Here is a 25,200-nt window from a genome sequence, read left to right as displayed (position 1 = left end):
GGTAATGAGCCATGGCAGGTGTGCATTAGGCTGAAGCTGAGGGGAGAGAGAGCCAACCTCAACGTAAGGTGTAGCTGATAGTAGATAAGGACGCTTCGATTTATATTCCGCACACCAAATAAATCAAACCAGGGATGAATTCTTAATATAAAGATGTATTACGTGTGCCGAAAGCAGACGCTTATAAAAGGGAATCCTCATTTTTGCGAAAATTATACACGTTCCATTGAACCGATTCAAGACTGGATTACTGCTATTAATAATTACATCAATTTGGACATGATGGCTTAGAGCTTCCAGATATTAAATCGGATTATTTCCACTGACGGGCATCCGAAACTGCAAGGCCTTTGTTTCGATTCAAATGCGCTTTTGTGAAATAAACAATAAAATAAATAGGTGCTACATACTTAAACACTTGAGAGTTTATATCGATTTCACCGCGAAATTTACGACCACTCAGTGAGAATAAGAAACGATATAAGCTGCCATAAACTTCATACGAGTACAAATGACACATTATATTTATTAACCATAATAAGACAATATACTGCAGCATTACAATTTTTGAATTAAAACCTTCGAGACCTGGAAAAATGCAATTTTCTATGAGAAGTTTTTCGAAACAATGCTTGAAAAATTTGCGTCGGGTCCCAAATTACTTTTCTAAATACTAATTCCAATGAGGTGGCATAAAAAATATTTAATTGTATTATACAGAGTGCACCAGAACTCGCGCCCCAGAGAAAAATGTCATCCATGTAAGGTAAGATACCAAGAACAAATGTTAAAAAAATTCTATCTATAAAAATATTGAAGTTATGAGACTTTCAATTTTGCAAGTTTTTTGCAATTTTTTCAAGTTTTTTTGTTACAGGCCATTAGAAGAGGAAACAAAGAAGCTATATCCTAAATTGTAATTTTGTTTAATATTATTTGTGGATTTTATTGACAAAATTCTTGTACCTTTACTAAATAATTATAAAAAAAAACATAAACAAAACCATCAATATCATTAAATGGACATAAAAAATGTCAAATGTCAAAAAATAAATGTCAAATTTTTTTACAGAAAGAATTTTTTAAACATTTATTTTCATGTTCCTGGTATCTTATCTTACTTGAAATTTTTCTCTGGGGCTTGAGTTCTGACACCCTGTATAAGACGATAAAATTGATATGAAAGTCGAGGTGATAGCCGAGGCGTTAAAGTCACTCGAAAAGGTAATCAGCAATTTTATCGTCGTATATGTATACTAAAATATTATTCAATCTTCATCGTTTTTACTGCTACATGAATTTAATTCTTTGACGTCAAAAAATTCAAAATGTCAAAAAACGTTAGAAACTATTCCATAATTTTTATGAATAAAAAATGAATCGTGAACAAGTATTTTTTTATCGTCTAAATGATAAAATTGCATTTTAACATGAAGGAAATAAGATAGATAAAATGAAATTTTAACATTAAACATTGAATAATAGTTATTTATTATACAAGACGATAAAGAAATTGTTTATCTACGAGTGAAAAGGTTAAGTTTACGAGTGTCGAAGTCACGAGTAGATAAATAATCTTTTCATGATCGTTCCCTTAGATACATAAGGTGAAATGCCCCTAAATATATAAATTTTTCAATTGATATACTTGATTTGACATCTGTCAAAATTAACCTCAAAATTTTCAATAAATTCACGTTTTTTATGAAATTTCGGTCTCAGGCCTGAAAATAATTTGACAGCGCACTTGTATACAAAATGACTATTATCGTCGTGTATAATATTTCGCTTTATTTTGTACTCACCAGAATTTCTTGAATCTAAACAGTAGATAAAAATTACTTTATTTCACTAGACGATAAAAGACTACTTTGTCTACTGAAATTAGTTGATAAAAGCACATTTTAACATTGAGTATAAAATAAAACGTATTTTTAAGTTGGCTATAACAAAAAGTAAAAATTTTAAAAATCGGAATTAAAACAAATATACAAAGCTCATAAAAAATAACTTTTGTAAAATCGTACGAAGAATTTACTTGTGCAAACCTTTTTGACTTAGGAACTTGAAGCATAACAGCCAGATAGAATTTAAAAAAAATTGGAAAAACAAATGTGTTTCGCACCTATTTAAATCCTGTTTGGGCTGAAAATAGCATAAAATATTCGCCAGTTTTAAAAAACCAATTAGTTTTTTGTGTGGTAAGTTCTTCCAAAAGATTCAAAGACAATTTGGGCAACAAAAAATCCTAATATTTCAATAAAATTTAGCCAGAATTGTCATTATGTAAGTTAAAATTTCCAAGGATAAACGATTTCGGGTTGTAGGTCGATATTTCATCCAATTGTTTACGGTTAAAATCCAGAGTATGAGTATGGGTACCTAAAATGTCTCGGAGTTGACAGTATCTTAGACAAATCTGTTGCAGAAACTTGAATTTTCAGAATCACACTTTCCCAGATTTTTTTTTATTATCTTTAATTTTTAAATGACAACTATTTTGCATTTTTTAAAATTATTATTAAAAAATATACATATCAAAATGTGAATAATCTAAACGCCGTTTAAAATATTAAATTAAAAAAGATCTTCTTGTCTTTTGACCGTTTAAACGTCAAATCTTAAAAAAGTAAAAAAGTTATCAAGCTTTCAAGTTATTGTAATTACGAAATAAACGTTTTAAAATTGAGTTTTTTTGATAATTTAACAACGTAACCGGTTTTAAGGCGATAAATTAGAATTTGTAAATTGCTAAAAAAACATTTTCACGAGCCTCTCAACCCTTTGAACAATCTCACTTGACAAAAATCCCTTTTAATTTTCCGAATTCCAGCCTTTCGTAAATGAATCAACAAAATCCCTTTCGCATTTGTATTTTTTCTTCAGTTCGCTCCGAGAGTAAATTGGTTGTAAAGGTGCTCATTTAAATACATTTAAATAGGAAGACGGTCCTGCATTTTCGTGGAAATCCTCTCGGGTTCCGATTTCACAGTTCCTTCTCCTCAAACACAAGTATTTCAAATTAATATTTGGGATTATTCTCAATAGGAAATCGGCCAAGGCAAAAAGCGAACTTAATATTTCATCTTTGGCGGAATTAATGCAGATTTTATGATATAGGGAAACACCTTTGATCCTGCGCCATAAGTTATTTCGTGGCATTTGCATTTCCCTCTTCCGCTCGTATAACTCCAATCCGAGATGGGGAAGATAAACATTTATCAGCCAAGTTTTCTCGCTAATTTCCTTAACAAGGCATCACTTTTTCCTCCCAAGCCATAAACAAAAAGCAAACACATTATTTATCCAGCTCAGTACTTTGTTGCGACCTATACGATTTTAATTCAATGAATTTCATTTGCAACAAAAGTTTCCAAGTAATCTTGTTACGGCAAGTTTCCCATCACCTCTAGCAATTATTTTTTCACTCCAAAGCTTATGAAAGAGTTTGCAAATTCTTCCGATTCGTCAATTCGAGTTTATCGGAAGATAACGAATCGCATTGTATAAATCTCTCATTAATTCCGCGTTTTGTTATTATTTTATGTCACATTCATACATCAATACGTCGTTACGTTGAAAACCTGAAACCTTGTCACTTTTTATGATTGTTGGAACAATGCGTGTAAGATTTATTTTTCAAATTCGAGGGGAGAATGTTTACGGTCGAGTGATTGAGCTATTTTTGGAAATTTCTGCTTCTGACGGAATAATGAAAAAGTCATGTAATTGGTTCTGTATTTTCCGATTTTATTGAAGATTTCTCTTATCGAATGTGTCAGATGTTGCCGCAGATTTTATTTATTTATCTCCTCTCTATTCAAATTTCCCAAAATGAAGCTGCATACATTTGTGTAAGATTAAACAGCTGTATTATTCGCACGTTTCAAATCCCGCATTCTCAATAAACAAATCTCTTTAAGGTTTACTTACCTCTCAAAAAACCTTGTTATTCGATTCTTCCAATAAGATAAGAATAAATCTGTGAGAACGCTGGAAATTTAAACAGTCCTCGTTAAATTTACAAACAGTCGCTTTGCGAAATTTACGGTTAAGAGGGGAAATTAAACGGCAATAGAAATAAAAGTTTTACCGAGTTTAATTACGAAAAAACTAACAACGACCATTCGTACTACATTAGAGATTTGCGAGAAATTCACTTACCTTTCTAGTTTTAATGGCGCGATTTATCTTAATTTAATTTAAAGAGCAACAAAAGGTGGAATCAAGAGTCTGACACTTTCGGGTCTTATGTATACGAAATGAAACACGATTGTCCCATTCTGAATGCAAATTCAATGTAACGAATTGCACTCGACTTAATTCGTCCAAACGACAAAACTTCAATACAAATAAGGAAGGAAAAGCTTTCGTTTCGTGTGCAGTTTGCGTGATTTTCGGCACTTATAATAACCGGTTGTTAATTAAAAGAATTTTTGAAGCATTTTTCATAATTTAAAATTTATGAACAGGGCGGCATCACTATGAAAATCTGGATAATTTATCATCTTTCCTCCCTTTTTCCGCTTTATATCTATGTACGGAAATACGTTTTTCATTTATTGCAAGTGACAGGGAAGGGAACTAAGAGTTCAAAAGTTACAACATATTTTAAAAAGTTATTTGATGGACGATATTGAAAATGTCGTTTAGAATCATACTATATAAACACCTGAAATTTGCTTGCTTGCTTTTGAAACTTTGGAAAAGTATACAACTTGTCAAATTATACTTTTGAATGGTGGAGTTTTCTGACGGAATTAGATAAATTCGCGATGTTTCAAATAGAATGAATTAAAAGTTTAACTTTAAGAGAGATATGATAAACGAGTGGATTGAATCATATCTAAGTTTATGTAGCTGAAATATGATACCATTATAACAATAGCAGCTACAACTTCTATTTTCAATTAACTAAGTGTCTTAATTGCCAAATGTGAATAACAATCATTTATCTTCTAGAAACATACAGAGCGAGATTAGAAAGATTTAAATTGTTACAATTCAATCCCAGTGAAATTTGAATCATAACTGGAACTTGGTTATACAAGTGTCCGGAAAAAAATTAGAAGTAAATAAAAGGCAGGAACCAAACGTTTTTTGCATAGACTAATTACTTTACGAAAAAATAGTGTAGTGTAAAGTACTATAACAATGTGACCGTTTAAAAAAACTCGAAATTCTTTTTAGTCTTCGCGTTTGAAATTTTTTTTTTCTCAAGCGTGGTAAACTATGACAATTTTTTTTCAATTAAACAAAATTGTTTTTTTAACCAGTACTAAGTACGTGCACCAAAAAACAGGGCTTTCCTATGTGAAATGCATGAAACGACCACTTTGGATAAGTTCGGAAAATGTTCGTGATGAGTTTGGAACGCAACTTTAAAAATTTATTAAAAAAAACTAGTACACAGTCTATTTTTTTTTATTTGCTGGTGGGAGTAGTGTGAATCAAGAACGACATGACCTCCGTCTGTATTTGACATTTGACAGCTTCTGACATTTTGTACTAAAGGCAAAAATTAAAGCTTCTCCCTCGCATTAGGATTTTTATAGGGCTTGAATTACGATTGTTACGATAATATAAAAGGTATAAATATTAGCCTCAAAACAGTTTTCCCCATTAAAAAGAAATTATAAATGACCTACGGTAAGACACACTTTTGACGTATGTAACGTCACTAGATAGCTCTGCGTTACTTTAATTGCATATGATAAAGTGAGATAAATAACGTGACCAACCTTACGGAAATACGTAGCGAGAGAGCAACAACGCTGTTTACAAATGTTGAAAAGAGATAGATATCTGGTACGTCTTTTGAATTATTAAGAGATCCAAACGCATAAATAAAAAATGGAGTTTAGTTCATTTAATTAGAAGTCAGTTAGATGAATTTATAAAAATTAAATTTAAACGGCCATCTTCCTATTTTTGATTCTAACACCTGTCATCGATGCACAACGGCGACTCGTGTTTTACCACAGTGGCAGCGGTTAAATATGTATTGGGTAATATTTTTTTGTTATTTAGTTTTTTTCGAGACTTTTTTTAATAGAGATAAATCAATTATTAAATAATTTGTGATTCGTGAACTATTGATACATAAATTGTGTTTTCACCGTGTGAAATGCTTCAAATGACCTTATATTTGACTCGGTCAAGTTGCCTCTGTGAACACTTTAACTTCTAGGACTTGAAGTATTTCAACTCCGGTTAAAAAAAAGCCACTTCAATCGTTTATACAGGATGCGACAGAACTCGCACCTCAGAGAAAAATTTCAAGTAAGATAAGATACCAGAAACATGGAAGAATGTTTAAAAAATTCTATCTGTCAAAAAATTTTGACATTTGACATTTTTTATGTCTATTTAATGATACTGATGATCTTGTATATGTTTTTTTACAATTATTTAGTAAATGAACCAAAATGTTGCCAATAAAAGCGACAAATAACATTGAACAGAGTTACAATTTAGAATACAGCTTCCTTGTTTCCTCTTATAATAGCCTGTAGCAAAAAAAAAATGGAAAATTATCTTTCCAATAGAAATAAATAGAGTCAAAGTGCAAAGTTTAAACGCTCATAACTTCAAAATTTTTAAAAATAAAATTTTTTTAACATTTTTTCCATGTTCCTGGTATCTTACTTTATATGGCATTTTTCTCTGGGACGCGAGTTCTGGCGCATCCTGTATAAAGATACACAAAGGTGCAATTTTCGACTGCGTGAAGATAAAAATTATTTTTACAAACATGATGGTTTCAAAATCGCTTAAAAAATATAAATAAAATTTATTAAAAAAAAAAACTTTTAAATAGAAGACAATATTATGAATAGTGATAGACTGAAAAAAGCAGTTAAACTAGACAGAAACAACAGTTCAAAAAAATCTAGACTTACTTACAAAAAACATTTAAACTGTTTTGCGAAAGACTCACAAATATGTATTGGCAATAATGCCTAAAAAAAGATTTGAAAAAACTATTTATAATAAAGGCAATTAAGGAAATAAAACAAATTCAAATCTAAAGATGTAAAAAACCCTAGACTTTAAAATAAAAAACCCAAAAATATGAAGATTTGAAAAATTCAAATAATAATCAGGATATACCTACTGATGTGGATTTTTTCCAGAAACATCGTCGGATTCGTGTCCACCTCCTCAATTAGCCTTCAACGGTACGGAAACCGAACAGGGAGAAATTCGAATTCGCAAGGATTACACGCACATCCGCGAAGTGAAATTTTCCGGTTCGATAGGTCCCCTTGGTGAAAAGCGTCTCTGCAAAATCAAATGTATCGGAGGTCAATGGGTCGGCCCTCTCTGCGTCGATAATCACGGTAAGTTTTCTCGCTTTCCTTTTTAAATAAATCACTCTCAACGCGAATGTTGAAGTAATTAAGCTGAAATAATGCTTTAACTCTCCTCGTATTTAGACGCAACCAAATCCCGAAAAAATAAACAAAACGGTTTATTCTCTCCTCCGCAATAAATTCGCAGCTTTAGTCGTTATTTTATTAATGGTCTCAAAAAGTCGAGTTTTGTCGATCGAGATAAAGGAGAGATGAAGGTGCTAAATTAATCACAGTGGCGAGAGAGGAAATCGAACCGAAGTTGCGAGTCATTTTACTAGATCATTCTTTATACGGACGAAACCGTTTCTTAATTAACAAATGTCTAAGTAACCGAAGGGAATTTGATGGAATGAGCTGTCGGGGTTACGATTAGATTAAACAAGCGAGCGAAATTAGAAATTCAACCAGAATATGCTTCAACAAACAGCTTCACTTTACGTCAATTGTGCCAAAATGTAAATACGTGTATGTACGAAACAATCAATTGCAATGCATTGAATAGCAAACGAAGTTTTAATTATTCAATTCGATAGCGGCAAAGAGATTAAATTAGATTTAATTAGTGACTATATTTATCAAAAGAAGTTCATAAGTCACTTTGTAAAACACAATTTAGATGTTTTGATGACTTTGTGGAAAATTCTCTTAAAAAATGATCACTAAAAAAAAATGGTTTCTATACTTACGTAAAATCTGATTTTTTAAACGGAAATCAAGTCAAAGTTTTGGTGAAAAAAATGGTGGCAGCTTATTTAGTAATTTCCATACTCACGAATTTTGTTAAAAAATTATGTTTTCATGAAATGTTGTCAAAATGTTGACTGTTATGAATCTTATGTGCCTGTTTGCTTTTTGAAAGCATTGTAATTAAATACTTGAGAACAAATATTACTACCTAATGTTTAAAGATAGAATTCAGATAGAAACACAACGCAAGTACAAATGTTGTGAGTAAAAATGAATTTTTTGCTATAAAAATTTTAATGAAAAAGAATGTCTATACAGAAAACAGTTATTTTAAAAGACACAAGCAAGTATTATGAAAACTGGATATCAATTTTGTGTAATTTATTGAAAAAAAATTGAAACTCGAAGTTGATGATTATCTAAATTCTTATTCACCTTTATAGTTTCAAAATTGTTACTTTTTTAAATCGTTTCTTAAAAACAGTGCAACCAGATACACTAATTTAATTGCATTCGTTCTCATTCATGTATATTTTTAATTCTCGTCAGTTTCTTGCTAAAAATTAGGTTTGTTTAATAAACCTGCCTCACAAATTGCGTTTAAATTTTAACGATGACCTTTTTCTGATTTCTGCTTGCACACTTTTCGTCTTCAAATTTTCAAAAATTTTTAGTGGTAACTATAATTTGTCCCTGTTTTTATGTTTCCGTCTCTAAATTTTCTTAGGCCCAGTTTCTGGCGACATTTAACCGAGAGATAAATTTAAACTTAGGTTAAACACCACCAATCAGATTATTAGCGCTACTTTAGCAACGGTTGAACAATTAAATTTTAATTTAGACTTAGACACTTCTTTTTACAAAAAACGGATTTTAACCAATTAAAATGTTCTTCGACGAGTGGATTTCAAGTTACATTTTTTAATAAAAAAATTAAAAACCTTTCTCTATCCAAAACTATTCCAAATCTTTGCTGTTCAAATTAAAAGCAGATTCAAAGTTTTGTAAAAGTTAAAATGCTCTATGATGAGAAGTTTTCGAGATATTGAGCTATATTGTGAAAGTTTCTAGGCGCTGACCTTAAAATAATACTTCAATTTTTTGGATTTCCGGAAAACACTCAAAACAGCCCGAAAATGATGATATTATATACTCATATACATAATCATCCGAGAAATTCGCCTGCCTAAAGCGTTTTTCCCTAGAGCCCTTAGTTATCGAGTTACAATTTTTTTTAATCAAAAGTTAAAAACGCGTTTCTAGCTACATTGTAACTTTGATCGATTGCAGCTTTTGGTTATTCGATGAACAATATAAAGCAGGTTATACTATTTTTTAAGATTCATAGTTTTAGAAAAAATCGCGCATCATTTACAATTTTACGAAAATCAGATGTTTGACTTTTTTCAAATGGCGATCACGATTAAAGTATCAGGATTGCCGGTTTATTAACGCAATCAGCGTGACAAAGTCTATGTACATAAACAAGTATTTTGATACTCAAAATTCATTTTTCTACTTTTAAACGGTGATTACTGGCGGAACTAAAAGAGCTATCATAAAACCTCAAAGGCCCACCATAATCATCGTTTAAAGATCTATAAAATGAGATAGGTTTGAAGTGAATTATTATTTTTTTAACAAAATCTGCATTTAAAGTAGGAAAAAATTTACATTTTGAATTTTTTTCAATTACGGTGCAATTTTTAGTAAAATTGTATTGAGTGTTGAGGACTACACGCATGTAAAACCTTCCTGCCAATTGATGCCTTGTAAAAATGAGACACCGTAGCTGTCAAAAATGTGTAAACATGTCTATTATTACAATTGTCGAGACCAAAAAAATTTGTTTCCAATAGTGCCAAACATAAGAAGTTACAGTTTCGAAGTTATTGCTCCGGGTACTGGAAATTGACCAAAATGAAAATTTGACGTTTCTCACATTCCTAGACGTTCTAGAGACTTGGAAAAGTGCATAATTTCTTTTTTATTTTTTTTAAATACACTCACCGGCAAAATTATCGCATCACATGGGAAAAGTGATTTCTTAATTGAAATAACACTTAAAAAAAATAATTGCATCAAAAATTAATTATTTAACTAATTAACGTTAAGTTAAACTAAAATTACGACTTAAACTTCAACAATTTAATGATTGTCAAAAGAAACAAAAAAGCGAATTTCGCGCGGATCAGTTCTTTAGCTTAGATAAGCTTTTCTTACATTCAGAGGCAACCATTAATACCCAGTATTGCCTCCTCGAGCCTGGAAAAAAGCTCAGTTTTTTATTGTTGTCTCTTGGAAATTAGCGGTGATTTTAATAATTTGACATTTATTCAGTACACAATGATTCTAGACCAATTGTTTTTGAAAAATCCATAGTCGACTGAGTTACTTGATAATGCTACTATCCTATATCATCAATTTTAGTAATATTTTCAAAACCATTTAGTCATTTCAAATCTTAAAATTTAAGTGATGTGTGATAATTATGCCGGTCAGTGTACTTAGAACACCTCCTTCCTAATGAAATGTATCAAAATATCCCGCCTGGGCATTTCGTAAAAAAATTAAAAAAAATTCAGCCAAAAAAGGATTATTTCCATCGAGAGGGCGATGATCTAGAATAGAGGCATATACAGCGTGTTACAGAATTAAATACGTACCCTACAGTCAAACTTATCAAAAGTAATAGTTTCTAATTTACGACACACATTTATAATTTTTTTTCTTTTATGGTGTGATAAAGTGTTTGCACTTGTTTGAAAAGAAGTACATTTATTTATTTTTTTAGGCGATAATCCCGTGTTGTAACAGTAATGATTCCTGTGAAAATTCGTTGTTTTCCATTACAATTTGAAATTTCCTCGGCGTGCAATTTCCCCCGAATACATTAAAGCAGTGCAAAGTTTTCCTTCTCCAACTTTAAATCGGTCAAATTTAGAAAAGTTCCAGCGAATACGTAATACCAACTCCGGCTGTCATACCAAGCTGCTAAACCTCAAAACTGGACGTCACATGCTCTCGCACAGATTTAATAGACATTGGAAATTTATCGCCGGTAACAATAAAAACCGACACAAACTTATGCATCAGGAAATCGAAGGATTCCTTCGGGATATTTTATTAGGATCTAGAGCCACTCCTGCGTAAACTTTATTATTACACAAATGGCGATGTTTACTTCCTGTCGTCAAGTATTGAATTGCAAGAGCTATTATGCCATTAGTCTCCATTCCATTCGGATTCTGATTATGATGTTATCTGATGTGGGAGTAATGAGGTCTAATGACACAAGACGTATTGTTTCAGTCGCATTAATGCGATTACATAACAAAAACAACTCTATGAAATAATGGAAGCACTCGAAACTGAAATACAGATTTCAGGCAGGAATTTTGTTTGTTTCAGATAATGGCAGGTTTCATCCGCTTTTCAGGAGCTGCAAGCTGGAATACATCAATCCGCACCTGGTGGTGACCTTCAGAAACGTCTCGATTCAAGTAAGTTAGAAAAATTTTCCAGATAAGAAAAACACCATGTATGCTGAAGAAGAAAAAAACCAGTTACTACATTTTTAACATTTTTAAACTATTTTAACTTGAAAGATGTGTTTTAAATAAATATACAGGGTGTTCCGTTTTTATTGTAACAAATTTAAACAAGTGAGAAAATATTAAATTTTAAGTTTCCTATGTATCAAAAAATATTATATAAGAAAGCTACATCCATCTTTTAATGGATTTTTTTTCAATATTTCAGAAACCATTCTATAAAGTTACAAAATTCGGAACAACGGATGACACCCAAACGATAAAATGTCGAAATTTTTACTCAGGGGCGTCCTAAACTGGGGGGTGTAGGGTGTAAAAAGTCCCCCAACTTTTTTGGCTGTTGATTCTTGCCACTTTCAGCCACAAAATTCCATAGTTTTTCACTTCACAAAAAAGAGGTCTCTTGAGTTTTTTCGATATAACTTACCGTTTTTGAGTAAAATCAGTTTACAATTTGTCTTACAGACCATAAAGAGGATAAAAATTAAAACTTAAAAATTAAATTCGTTTTAAGGTTTAACGCCCGTGATGCAAAAATTAGACAACTGATTTTTGAATTTGTTCAGGTGTTGAAAGGCTATCAACTTTAGTAAGTTTATCTATTCTGCAATAGTGGGAAAACCGCATTAAAAAACTCATTTCTTTCAGGGGGGGTGTAGCTGGCTTACATAATAATTTTTGATACATGTTCATAGGAAATTTTTCTCTTAAAATTAAATATGTATTCTATCACACTCTGTATACAGGGTGTTCTGTTTTTATTGTTACAAATTTAAACAGGTGATAGGATATTCAATTCTAAAACAAAGGTTTCCTATAAACATATATCGAAAAATGCTCTGAAAGGGGGCTAGGTTTTTCTTAATATTTCAGAAACCATTTAAGATAAAATTACAAAATGTGGTACAGATGATAACCTTTATACACCTAAACGAATTCAAACATCAAATGTCGAAATTTTTAATCAGGGGCGTCCGAAACTGGTGGGGTTTAAGGTAAAAAATATCCTATCTATTTTGGCTGTAGTTTCTTTAGTTATGCATTGACCAAAATGGTGGTCACTTTCAACAATTCCTTTAGACTAGGCAAATTCATTTAATTAATGTTATTATTGTTACTGTAATGAAATGTTAATTAGTTGGGGTTGATTAAAAAATATGAATTTCTTGCTCTTTTTTGGTGTAACATAAATTTTAAATTAATTTTATTCAAAAACAATAAGTCGTATCGACACAAGAGAGACTTTTCTGTGATAAAACTATCGAACTTAAGATTTTGTTTCTGAAAGTACCGAGAAACTAAAGCCAAAATAAATAGGGTATTTTTTTACCTTAAACTCCCCCAGTTTCGTACGCCCCTGATTAAAAATTTCGACATTTAATGTTTGAATTCGCTTAGGTGTATAAACGTTAACACCTGTACCAAATTTTGTAATTTTATCTTAAATAGTTTCTGAAATATTAGCAAAAACATATTAGCCCCCTTCCAGCGGGTGTAGCTCCCTTACCAAGCATTTTTCGATACATGTTTATAGGAAACTTTTGTCTTAGAATTGAATATCCTATCACCCGTTTAAATTTGTAACAATAAAAACGGTACAACCTGTATAGAATGCCCCAATTGATTTTTTGTTGTAAATAAATAAATCATCAACTGTAAAAGCCACAGACTTCATAAATAGACAAGAAAAATCATCTACAGTTGATATAAAGAAATTTAGGCTGCTATTTTGACCGACATATTGATCGAGGAAGTTTTAGTTGAAGCACTCTGTACTTACTTCTTTTCGAAAGAATCTATAAAACGCGTTTTTATTTAAAAAATCGTTCTTAAAACAATAAATAAATTTTTCTAACAAGTACGAAGTGATCCAGAAAAACTGTTTCTGTTGGTAACAAGTATTTTTGCAACACTGCACCCAATTCTGTTTTGCTTGACAAATACTTGATGTTAATCAGGATTGCCAACAGAAACAGTCATTTTGGATCATTTTGTAGTATACCTAATAGTGAATGTTCATAAAATTTAAGGATTTTAAAAATTGACAACTTTTTCCAGTAGGTGCATACTACTAGCTAAATTACAGTTGTAAAAAAAATTGAAATTTATAAACTGTGTCAGATTACGACAAGTTTTTTCCAGTTTAATGGTTTAACTTTGAGTTAGGTGTGTTTTTTGATCCTTTTGTTGAACCATTCTGTTTGAACATTTTTTCCTAATATTGCATTTTTACAAACAATTTCGTCAATATTACAAATTGCAAAGCTCAGTGTAACTAATAATTTAATTCCTGCACAAATATTTGATTCATTAAATCCTGTATATTGCTCATATTCGACCAAATTAATGGTATAAAATAACGTTGTTTGTATGTTAATTTCGGATGATAACAAATTTATTCTCGTCGAAATATTGCGAAAAATGATGATTGATTTTGGTTTTTAGCAGTCTCGAAGTGTCAAATTGCCGTTTTAATCTCTAATTCCGAACACGTCGTGTCCGAAACTTAATTGCCTTACTGTCTGTTCCATATGGAATTTCAGTGCCGATGTTTGCAGTAAAAACATGTAACAGCTTCACACCACCGTTTTAAAATAATACATTCATGAAGTCAATACCGCCAATAAAACGGTCCGTAATGGTCCTTGTGAAACATTTTGAATGGGCAAACATTTTGTACATCTACATAAACAAGTGGGAAGTGCCCCATTTTTTCTCTGGGTGTTAAATTAGATTTATTAATATATGGCGTTGATTTATAGAGAGATATTTCAAGATAAATCATTAAAATAACGTTAACGCCGAACAAAAAAGTAATTATAACGTCGAAATTGTGAAATATGGGAAAATTAAAGAAAATTACGGCGAGGTATTCCGTCTTAATTTGTGCCTTTTCATTGGGAAGAATAGTTTTTTTCTCGATTCAGTCTCCCCACATGATCCTCTCAACATATTGATGATCGAAGCTTGTTAGATAATTAATTTAGGCCCCTATCGGCATAGGGACTTCCCCTATACTGCTAACAAAATCATTTGCTCCTTTTGTTGCAAATAATTCGGTTACAGTTCGAGAAAGTTACAAAATTAAACAGATTAGGAGAGTTTTACAAAATAATTACATCTGAGGTTGTTGGTAGCGAGTCGTTTTATTTGTTTACTTGGGTCGAGATTAATTAAAATTTTAAATACCGCAGCAACTCCAATAATACAAAAATACATTTATTGGCAATTTCAAACTAAATTTGTTTAATTGAAAACCGATTAGATACATAATTTAACAATTAATTTCCAAATTAAAATCAGAAAAACTGATTTCAAATTTTAGTCCAGCGAATCGTAATAATATTTGTCTGAATCCCTTTATGATAAAAAAATACGAATATTTGCATTGCAAAAAAATTAGTTTGTTCAAAAGGTACTGGAAACGCATGCAAATTTCATTTATTTTCAAACCAACGTTCAAAGCTTTGGGCTAATTGCCCATGAATCTGATAAAATTTCGGACAGAACCGGTCAAAATATTTACACAAAGAGGTCGTCACACTTTTATTATGATTATTATAAAATTGGAAAAGCTGAAATAACATCAGTTCGTTCGAATAACACCAGCTCTATCACCTAAAATAAAAGGGTTGCGATGAAATAAAATCAATGATGCTAAGAAAACATTTGGTTCGATTGGAGGTACTTGCAGCTGCAAAATAGACTCTTAGTGAAAGGAAAAAACGAAATGTTGCAGAAAACGAAGTGAAAACCAGAGGCGGATTAAACGAATTCAAAGCCCTCAAAGCGTTATTTTTACTTATTATACAGCGTGCGCCACACACAACTCGCGCCATGTAAGGTACTCATAAGATAACATGAACATGGAAAAATTCTATAAAAGTTTCAAAGTTATAAGAGTTTAAATTTTGCACTTTGACTCTATTCTTATTTCTGCTGAAAATATACTTTTTTTAAAGTTTTTTTGCTACAGGCTATTAGAGGAGGAAACAAGGAAGCTGTATCCTAAATTACAACTCTGTTTAATGTTATTTGTGGCTTTTATTGGCAAAATGTTTGTACCTTTACTAAATAATTATAAAAAAAACAAGACATTTTTTCCATGTTACTGGTATCTTATCTTACTTGAAAATTTTTTCTGGGGCGCAAGTTCTGACACATCCTGTGTGTATGTAGGTATTACAGCATTACATACACAAACAAAAAAACACGTCAATATTGTGCTACAAGTGTTGAAAGTAGCACTTTCCACATGCATGTGACAGTTTGCAAGTCATAAAGTGTGAATAGTGCTTTCTACACATGTTGCACACTATACTTTTTCTACGACTGCATCAAATACACAGAAATACACGAAAAACGTATGATTTTGTTTTCATTTGTTTCATAACTTTTTATAATACCGTCAGATCAAAAATTACCTTGGTCAAGGATGGTCATGGAATGGAAAACGTTTGTCGTTGCTTAAATCATCCTAGTTTGATTTATTGACAGCGTCAACATAATCTACGACAATTAATTTAAAATCCATGACCACCCTTGATCAAGATAATTTTTGATCTTACGGTAAGATCATATTTGTTTACAATTTGAGTTGGTGAAGTCCAAGGCTACGCCGCAAATTTAAATTTATTCGACGAACAAAACTTTCTGTAGTCTGTATCTCAAAAACTATAAACATTCGGATAAGGCAAGTTGAGTTATTTTGACTTTTTTGAGCTTTATTGAATTGAATAAGATTTTTTTTAGACAAATTCCTTTCTTTAATTAAAATTGTGTTGACAAAATTCAATAAAAGTTGGCAACACTTCGGTCAACACAACAACGATTGACTGACAATTAAACCAACTGCACCTACCATTAACATTAATAAATTGCGAAAATAAATCGATTGAATAATTATTTGTTTTAAAAAAAATGTGTGACCGCATTGCTAACAATTAAAATGGCACTTTATTGATTTCTAACTATTAAAATCGTTGTTTTTTATTCAGTTCAGAAAAAACATTTTGTCCAATTATTAAATTGTTGACTTTAGTGTTTTTTTCTTTTTTGCTCCAAACATCTCGTATTTAACAAAATAATTTTAGATTGTTAAAATTTACAAAAAAACAAATTTAAAACATAGCTGGATTAATGCCAAACAAGCGCGAGTTGTGTTAGTTGGTGATGGTGGTGTGAAATTAATTTTCGCGTTGTAATCAAGGGTCTTGTGGGTCGGTACATATCATTATCCTTCTGTGCAGTAGGACTAATTGTTATATTATCCCCAAAGGAAATATAAACCGGGATGTATAACTATGTAAATTGTTTAAGACCGCCGGATGGGTGTTTCCCCACGAGGCCAAACTTCAGATAAGATGTCGTGAATTGGGACTGTACAAGCTCCTGGGGACGGCGTCACCGCGATGCCAAAACGGCGTTTGGTCGGCGAGACTGCCGTCATGTGTGCCCACAACGCTCCTCACCAATTTCACAGGTATACCAACTTGCAACTAATTACAAACTTGCCAGCCTGCTGTCAAGTGCATTTTATTAACTTTTTGATTATGAAGCAAAATGGGTTTAACGAAGCCGAAATTATTTATTAGTGTCGAGGCTTTCATTTACAAATGATGTATCCGTCACTGTCGATCATTTCATTATTATCTAAATGCATTAGATAGTAGCTCCAGGACTAAACAAATTACTAATAATCCATTGTGTAATGGCCGGACATACCGGTTGCGAAATTACACAAATTATCAAATACAATAGCAAATACGTGTATTTATACACACTCCACAATATCTAAATTAAAACGGATGGCATTTCCTCGATTTCAACACGTAAATCATATTCGCATTTCGCGAATTGCAATTTTTGGATCACGTTTCAAAACTAATATTGATTTGAGATCAGTCAAGTATCTAGTCCCTTTACATTGCTCGTTTTTGTTTTTTCTTCTTTTATTCCTTGTAACATTGGCCCAAAAACTTACATTAAAATTGGATTAAAAACCTAAAATGTAACATGAATTATGAAGTATTGAACACTATTATTATTACTATTTTTTTAAAGCCAATTAAAACATTCAGGAACTCTTATAAATTAAGAAAATATTGTACGTTTTCTTTTTAGTACTGTGATTATCAAAATGTTACATTTAAATTAAAAGATTAAGAGAAAACGACAAAATACCATATGATCGCGAAAATTTATCCTAGAAAAGGCGATAAAATATACAGGCTGATCCTTATAGAAACTTTTCAACTTCCAGTGTAAATACGCGGCTTAAAAATTTTGTACTCGACTACAATTGACTTATTTGTCATCGTTTTTGACACACATATGTCAATTTCATTGTAGTGCTCCATTAAAAAAAATTACAGCTCTTGAACCCTTTACGATAAGTAAATGAGGCACCGCAAATGAAAATTTCGACAAAAAATTTTCATACATTACATACAGTATGTCGCCGGATTGAGTTTACAAGAGAATTTTTATCTTTGATAATGATGTCACTTTGACAAATGAGTTTACGCAAGTTAAATAACAAAAATGTTTGTGAAAAACACAATTTTAATAAACAGCAACTCAAAGAAACAGCTTTAAGATAATAACCAAAATCATTTTTAACAAGATCTATCATTATTTAATTAATAAATTAATTGTCAAAGTAACATATAGTTGTCAAATAATTAAAACCGAAAATGTGATAGGACTTAAAAAGCAGAGAAAAATTATTCCAAGTCCAAAATCAAGAGAAAAATAAACTTTTCTTTCTACTGAGTTAGAATAATGAAGTTTTAATTACATATTTGTAATTTGTTTCAAGTAAAGCAAAAACTTTTTTTCCTTTGCAGTTTCGGCGTAAAATCAAAGATAAAAATTTTTTTCCTCTTGTAAACTCAATCCGGGGACATACTGTATATGAAAAACCATGACCGATAAGTACCAACAACTTGGGTGTGTACGTTAAACAATGTTTGAGACAGCAAACCCAAAAGTGCACAGAAAATAGACTATTTTGAAACTAATTTAGTTGAATCAAGAATGGTCGATTTTGGTCGCGTAGAAGAGTCGTATAGCTACATTCGAAGTTGAAAAGTTTTTAATATAAGCCCTGTCTATTATCTGTCAACATAAATTAATAGAGAAAATACAAAATAACAGATTTGTAAAATGCATTTTCTTGATCACATAGTAGTATAGTTTTTTCAGCAATACATTGGTTTCATGGTTTATGAATTTTAAAAATTTATAAAAATAAACAAATAAGGCTCCTATTTTTGCAAAATTTTATATTAGATATCGAGCCCATGTATGATTTCCCAACAATTTGTTTTTAGTGACTTTAATGCTTAAAAAGTCCAATGTATCAGTAAACTGTACTAGTAAAGGACTTCAGAAAAATCCATAAAACGTTTGTCAGTCGACTTTAAAAAAAAAAACAAATTTTTTAGGTTTTTTAAAGTGTGAAATTCCTGAAAATTCGTAAAAAATGTCAATCCATTTAAGGTTTCCAGAAATAAAATCACGCATTATGCAACTAATTAAAACGAGACATTTTTCAGATATCGAGATTCTTTTACGTTTCTGGAAGCAAATCTTAAAATATTACGTCGATTTTTGGGTGCCTGGAAATCACCCGGAAAGGCCCGAAATAGACGAAAAGCCGTTTCTTCCTAAGGCATATAGTTTTCAATTTATATTTTTTTTATTTTACAAACGCGGGTTTCCACCATTCCATAGATAATTAAAAGCAGATCCAAAAGGTTTCTTTTTTTATTTGGTGAGAAAAATGTGTTTAAAATTTTGTATCAAACTTTAACTTTAGAAATTAATTTAAAGAAAAATATTAGTACAAAAGCATTTAGATACGTGTAATTTTTAGATCATGGTCTTTGACAAAAAAAGTCTCCAAAGAAAGTTGTTATGTAAAGTAGGTGAATGTAAAGTATGGAACCAAGCGGTTTTTTTTTAAATCATTTGTCTCCAAAAAATAATAATTAATATAAATTACACTAATATAAAAAATGTGATCGTATTTTGAGAACAAAATTTTGTATTGTTGAGTTATGCGATTTTTTTATCAAAATTGAAAATTTATGTAAAAAAATTGAAAAATGAAATATACTAGAACTATCTGTAATCTTTAGATCATAACCTTCGTGAGAAAAATGGTTTTATAGTAGGTTTCCATTTAAAAAAAATAAAAAACTTTTTAGAACCCAAAAACCGAAGAACATTTCGAAAAATTTTATTCTTGATTAAACATCACATTTTTATAGGACGAACGGAAATTTTAGATCCGCCGTTTTAACCGAAACAAGTCTCGACTCAACTCCTGATTATCCAAAATTTGCACGTGCAGCTCTTAGGATTAATAAAAATTTGGTTTTTATCAGAATTAACTTCCAAATCTCATTTCAGTTTTAAGAGAAATTTGCATTATTATACGTAGAACAAGGCCACAGCAAGTGACATTTACTGTTAAAACGGTGGAGTAACATTGCGTCCCAAAACCGAATGCATTTAAAAATGTCGAGAATTGATTCTTTTTTTAAGTCATAATTATATTAGGTATGTGTATAAATTATTACTTAGGTATGTAATATTTGTTCTATGTATTTTTTTTTTTCTAAAAAACTCCGTATTAGCCAAACGTTCGATTATCCGAAAAGGCTCTGGTTCCGACTGTTTCGGATAAGCGGGAGTCTACTGTACAGGGTGCTGCATTTTGGATGTCCGAATAGGGAATCTCTGAAACCAAGAGGTTTAGCCAAAAACGAGTAATACATTCTGGGGCTCATTTTTTGAGAAAATAATATTGGTTAAAACCGCATTCCGCTATCGTCTTTTGTTTTCATATTTTATTTTTTTATTTTAATTTAATTCATTCATATATTCGTTATTATAGAAGACACAGATTTGAAATAAAGACATTATACAGGCACTTTTTTACGTAGAATTTAATAATGTAGTTAACAATTTTTTTCAATTGTTTGTTTAGCCGTAATAAAATAAACTTGTATTTTTTTAAATGGGAATCATAGATGATTATGTCATATTTAAAAAGCTTGTTTTTTTCTTATCTAAAAATATATATTTGTAACAAATTATTATAATACATTTTTAGCAAAAAATTATCTTTGATTTTTGTTCGCAGTTGGCCATGAAAAAATGTTGCATCTTCAACTAAAAGGATTTAAACTATATTATTCAACCAGTGTCACTAATGAAAGAGTTTTCTAAGTACTAAGTAAGGAAAAAAATGCAAAATAAATCGTAAATCAACTTATTGGCGAGTAATAACATTTCTTTGTTTTTAAACAAGCTAACATTACCATTGCAATTTCTAATAGTGATACATAGTGTTGTAAAAAAAGCCGCTTTAATTCTTCAATAAAATATATTTTATATGACACAAAAATGACGATATGGCTATTCTAATATCCAAATTCCGTCTATGTGGAACGTTATCCTACCTTCATTAGATCATCAAAAAAATGTTTTTTCTAATTGTGTTGACTGTTTGTTTGTTTTTCCTATTTTTGGATTTTTTAAAAATATGTAATAATTTTGTTCTGAGGCGCTCGCATATTTGTTCAATACTTCTAACGTATCGTATTTTTTAAATTTTTATAATTTTATCTATTTTTTTATCTATTTTACAGTTCACAAAACTCTTATTGACTATTATTTACACATTTGGAGTGAAATAGTTTTTCCATGGCCTACTATTATCACACAAAATATGTATTTCACTTTTTAAGTATAGTTATAAAAAATATGTTGTTACAAATATATATTTTTTAGATCAGAAAAAAATAAGCTTTTCAAAATTGCCATAGCCGCCTATGATTTCCATTTAAAAAAATACAAGTTTATCTTATTACGGGTAAACAAACAACTGAAAAAAATTGTTAACTACATTATTAAATTCTACGTAAAAAAGTGCCTGTATAATGTCTTTATTTCAAATCTGTGTCCTCTATAATAACAAAGATATGAATTTTTTAGATTTCGCTAAAATGTTAATTTTTGTCTATAAGTCGAAAACAAAAGACGATAACGGGATACGGTTTTAACCAATATTATTTTCTCAAAAAATGAACCCCAAAATGTATCACTCGTTTTTGGCTAAACCTCTTAATTTCGGAGATTCCGTATTCGGACATCCAAAATGCAGCACCCTGTAGTTTAAGCAAAAAGCGTTTGGTTCCATACTTTTTATTCACCTGGTATATTTTTCTTTAGTTAACGACCTAAAATAAATATTTGAGAATAATTGTTATTTTACAGTCAGTTTCTCTGATTATATTCTTTATTTTTTGTGTCGTTTTGGTTTTAACTAATCAAAAAAATTCTTTATTAATAACATTTTCTGTTTTTGTGAAGCCAAGTTTTTGTTGAAATTCGTAATCAGCGTAGATTCGCACAATGCAAATGTGAAGTTTTCCCTCGTCGAAAGTCCCTCCAAAAGCAAATTAATTGAAAACATACAAAGGACGAAAAACGATACTCTGACATTCAGTTGCATGGAAAACAGTAAATCGCATCTGTTCTGTAATCCTGAGCAAACTATTAAGTTCCAGGATGTTTGTTTATGATCAAACTGGTAAATGTTGACTGAAGATCCTTAGAGTTGCGTAATATCCCTATAGTACGACGCTATGAATAATAAATGCGTGATCGAAGAAGAAACTTTAATCAATAAAGCTCCCGACTTTACTTAAATTAATATTAAATTGCGTCGGTTTACGCTTACTGAAAAATAACCGATGAAATCAGTAAGGACTCTTCACGAATCACTGATGCGTTTATCAACAAGTTGATATGATAAATTTTTACGACTCGGTGATTTGAAAAAGTGGAGCCACTTTTCATCTCAGATTAACTCTTGATTTTTTTCTAAAACGAATTTTAATTTTGTGATGTTCGAAGAGGACGCTCCTCCGACTCTTCTAATCAGGATACCATCGGGTTCGGCCTCCGTCGAACCCGGAGGGGAATTGGCGGTGTTCCCTGGATCGACTGTGCACCTGGAATGTCTCTTTTCCCGTCGACTTGGCTCACCAGATTGGACTTGGACGTCTCCCCTGGGACAATATCTCACCGGTAAAGTAAACATTCTATTTGATTTCTTACTTCTATTGTACCGCTTTCGTTCCCATATCCATTGACTACCCACTTAAAAACCCAAAGTAGTTATATTTAAGGATTAAAAGTCGAAACGATTTATTACAACTTTCTTTGTCGTGCGTTCCGGCAAATTAATTTAGGGTGAGGGTCTCGCAGGAAGCTTTAAGGGCCAACAAAAGGGTTGGGACCTTTGTTAAAGTCAGTTTTGCAAAAAAATACAGCCCGGAACATGAACCATTTTTAAATTGTGTTAAAAATCGTACATTATCTATCTATCCAGAACTTCATATTCACAACTTCATATCATAAACTAATTTTTTCATAGTTAAATCCTAGCGCATCTACCACTTACAAATTTTATCAAAATAACTAGACTTTCTAGATAATTTCAGTTGTAAAGCTCTTGGATTTTTATTAATAAACTTTTATTTATAGACATTTTGGATTGATATTTAAAGGTACCTACTTAAAAAAATATTCGAAGCGTATTTTCTCTTTTTTGAAGCTTGCGATTAACGGTAGAAAAAATATTATTAAATATCAAAATTTTTCCTTCGACGTGGTAGTGGGAAATGTTAAAATGATTCTTCTTAATAACATGTATCAAAAACCGTTGGAACGTGTGTCTAGTCTTGTAACTCCCTAAGTATACTTTTAAGGTTTTCAAGTTCCTAATTATCTCAAAAAATTCTATGAAAACTATCTAAAAATTTTCATCTAAATTAATCAAAACAGTGTTAATTTATTTTTTATTTTTACTGTCTTCTGAACCTCTTGGTGTCGGAAATGAAATATTTATAGCCTCTGAATTTTGACAGTATTTAATTTGGTCATTATCAATTATGATAAACATCAATACTTTTAAGTTGCGGTACACAATTTAAGCACATATTTTTGCCCAATAAGAACCGATTCCTACTATTACATCCAGAAAGGATTTCAAAGTTTATAATTTTCATTTTTCACGTGCAACGAAAAATTTTCAAAATCAGAAAATATGTACGTGTCTTACTTAAAACACTATCCAGTAATATTATTATAATAAGCAAAACCTTTAGTATATAAGCCCATGCACGGTTTAATTTTAAACCCAAATAATATAATTTTTATACACAGTGTTCCGTTTTTATTGTTACAAATTTAAACAGGTGATAGAATATTCAATTTGAAGACAAAATTTTCCTATGAAAATGTATCAAAAAATGTTGTGTAAGCGAGCTTCACCCCCTGAAAGAGATGCACTATTTATTGGGGTTTTCCCAATATAGCAAAATAGATAAAATTACAAAAGTTGATAGAGCTGATAAACCCCTGAACGCATCTAAAGATCACATGTCAAAATTTTTAATCAAGAGCGTCTTAAACGGTAAAACAAATTTAATTTTTAATTTTTATACGTTTTATGGTCTGTAACACATATTGTAAACTGATTTTACTCAAAAACGGTAAGTTGTATAGAAAAAATGCAAGACCTATTTTTTGTGAAAAACTATGAAATTTAGAATTGTGTGGCTGAAAGTGGCAAGAACCAACATCCAAAATAGTTAGGGTACTTTTTACCCTAAACCCCTCAGTTTAGGACGCTTCTGAGTAAAAATTTCAACATTTTATCTTTGAATTCGTTTGGGTGTAATTTTATCTACAATGGTTTCTGAAATTTTGGAAAAAATCCCATTAAAAGATGCACTCCTTTCAGGGGATGTAGCTCCCTTATATAAAATATTTCAATACATGTTCATAGGAAACTTATCTTAAAATTGAATGTTCTATCACCTGTTTAAATTTGTAACGATAAAAACGGAACACCCTATAATTATAATTTTTACAAATTTATCATCCCATAATTTTTTTGTTAAAACATTAATCTAGTTTTTGAAATATTTTTCAATTATAGTTTTTTGAATGTGCAAATTGTGGTTTATTTTTTTGTTTCATATTTTTTGGATCATTGAACAAAACTTTTTTAACTTATAGACGTAGTTTATTTATAATAAAATTTTTAAAAGTTAGAAGTTTTCTCATATCAAAAATTAAAAAATATGCAGAGCTTTGAAATTCTAGAAGTCTTACGACTCATTAAATCATTATCACCATTTTTTTATATTTCTCAAAAATTTACTATTTATATCATTTTCTTCGTTGCTGACTTCTACATATACAATAATATTAAATAAATTTTTACAATTGCAGTCTTTTTAACACTAAACGTGCATTTTCTTAACTTTGAATTAATATCATTCCAATCCTTACCTACTTTTTAGATCAATTTTTTCAACTTTGTATATGATTTCATGTCAAAATTTTCCTAGTTATTTTTTAATCAATTATCCCATCGCACTCACCATTAAAAAGACTACTTATGTTTCAGCGTTTTTGGATCATTAAACGTGCTCCTTTTCAACTTTCTGCTTATTTTCAGGTCTCATCCGTCTGTAAAATTAAAATATATAAATATTATATGACCCAACCGT

At 30.6% G+C, this 25,200-nt stretch overlaps 1 protein-coding gene across 1 annotated transcript in view; it reads left to right on the top strand.

The window, feature by feature from the left end:
* LOC123014281 (locomotion-related protein Hikaru genki) overlaps positions 1-25,200 on the top strand; it is an 86,679-nt gene that overhangs the window by 45,973 nt on the left and 15,506 nt on the right. Inside the window, exons 2-5 of the mRNA XM_044413312.1 lie at positions 7,137-7,343; positions 11,457-11,548; positions 16,919-17,081; positions 22,532-22,705. Of these exons, the coding sequence (XP_044269247.1) occupies positions 7,137-7,343; positions 11,457-11,548; positions 16,919-17,081; positions 22,532-22,705 (636 nt within the window). The remainder of the gene's footprint in view (positions 1-7,136; positions 7,344-11,456; positions 11,549-16,918; positions 17,082-22,531; positions 22,706-25,200) is intronic.

The sequence above is a fragment of the Tribolium madens genome, unplaced genomic scaffold, assembly GCF_015345945.1.
Source record: "Tribolium madens isolate multiple individuals breed KSU strain unplaced genomic scaffold, Tmad_KSU_1.1 Scaffold_97;HRSCAF=244;Tcas5.2_LG3a, whole genome shotgun sequence".
Taxonomy (NCBI): Eukaryota; Metazoa; Arthropoda; class Insecta; order Coleoptera; family Tenebrionidae; genus Tribolium; species Tribolium madens.
This window is presented reverse-complemented; position numbering and strand designations above follow the sequence as displayed.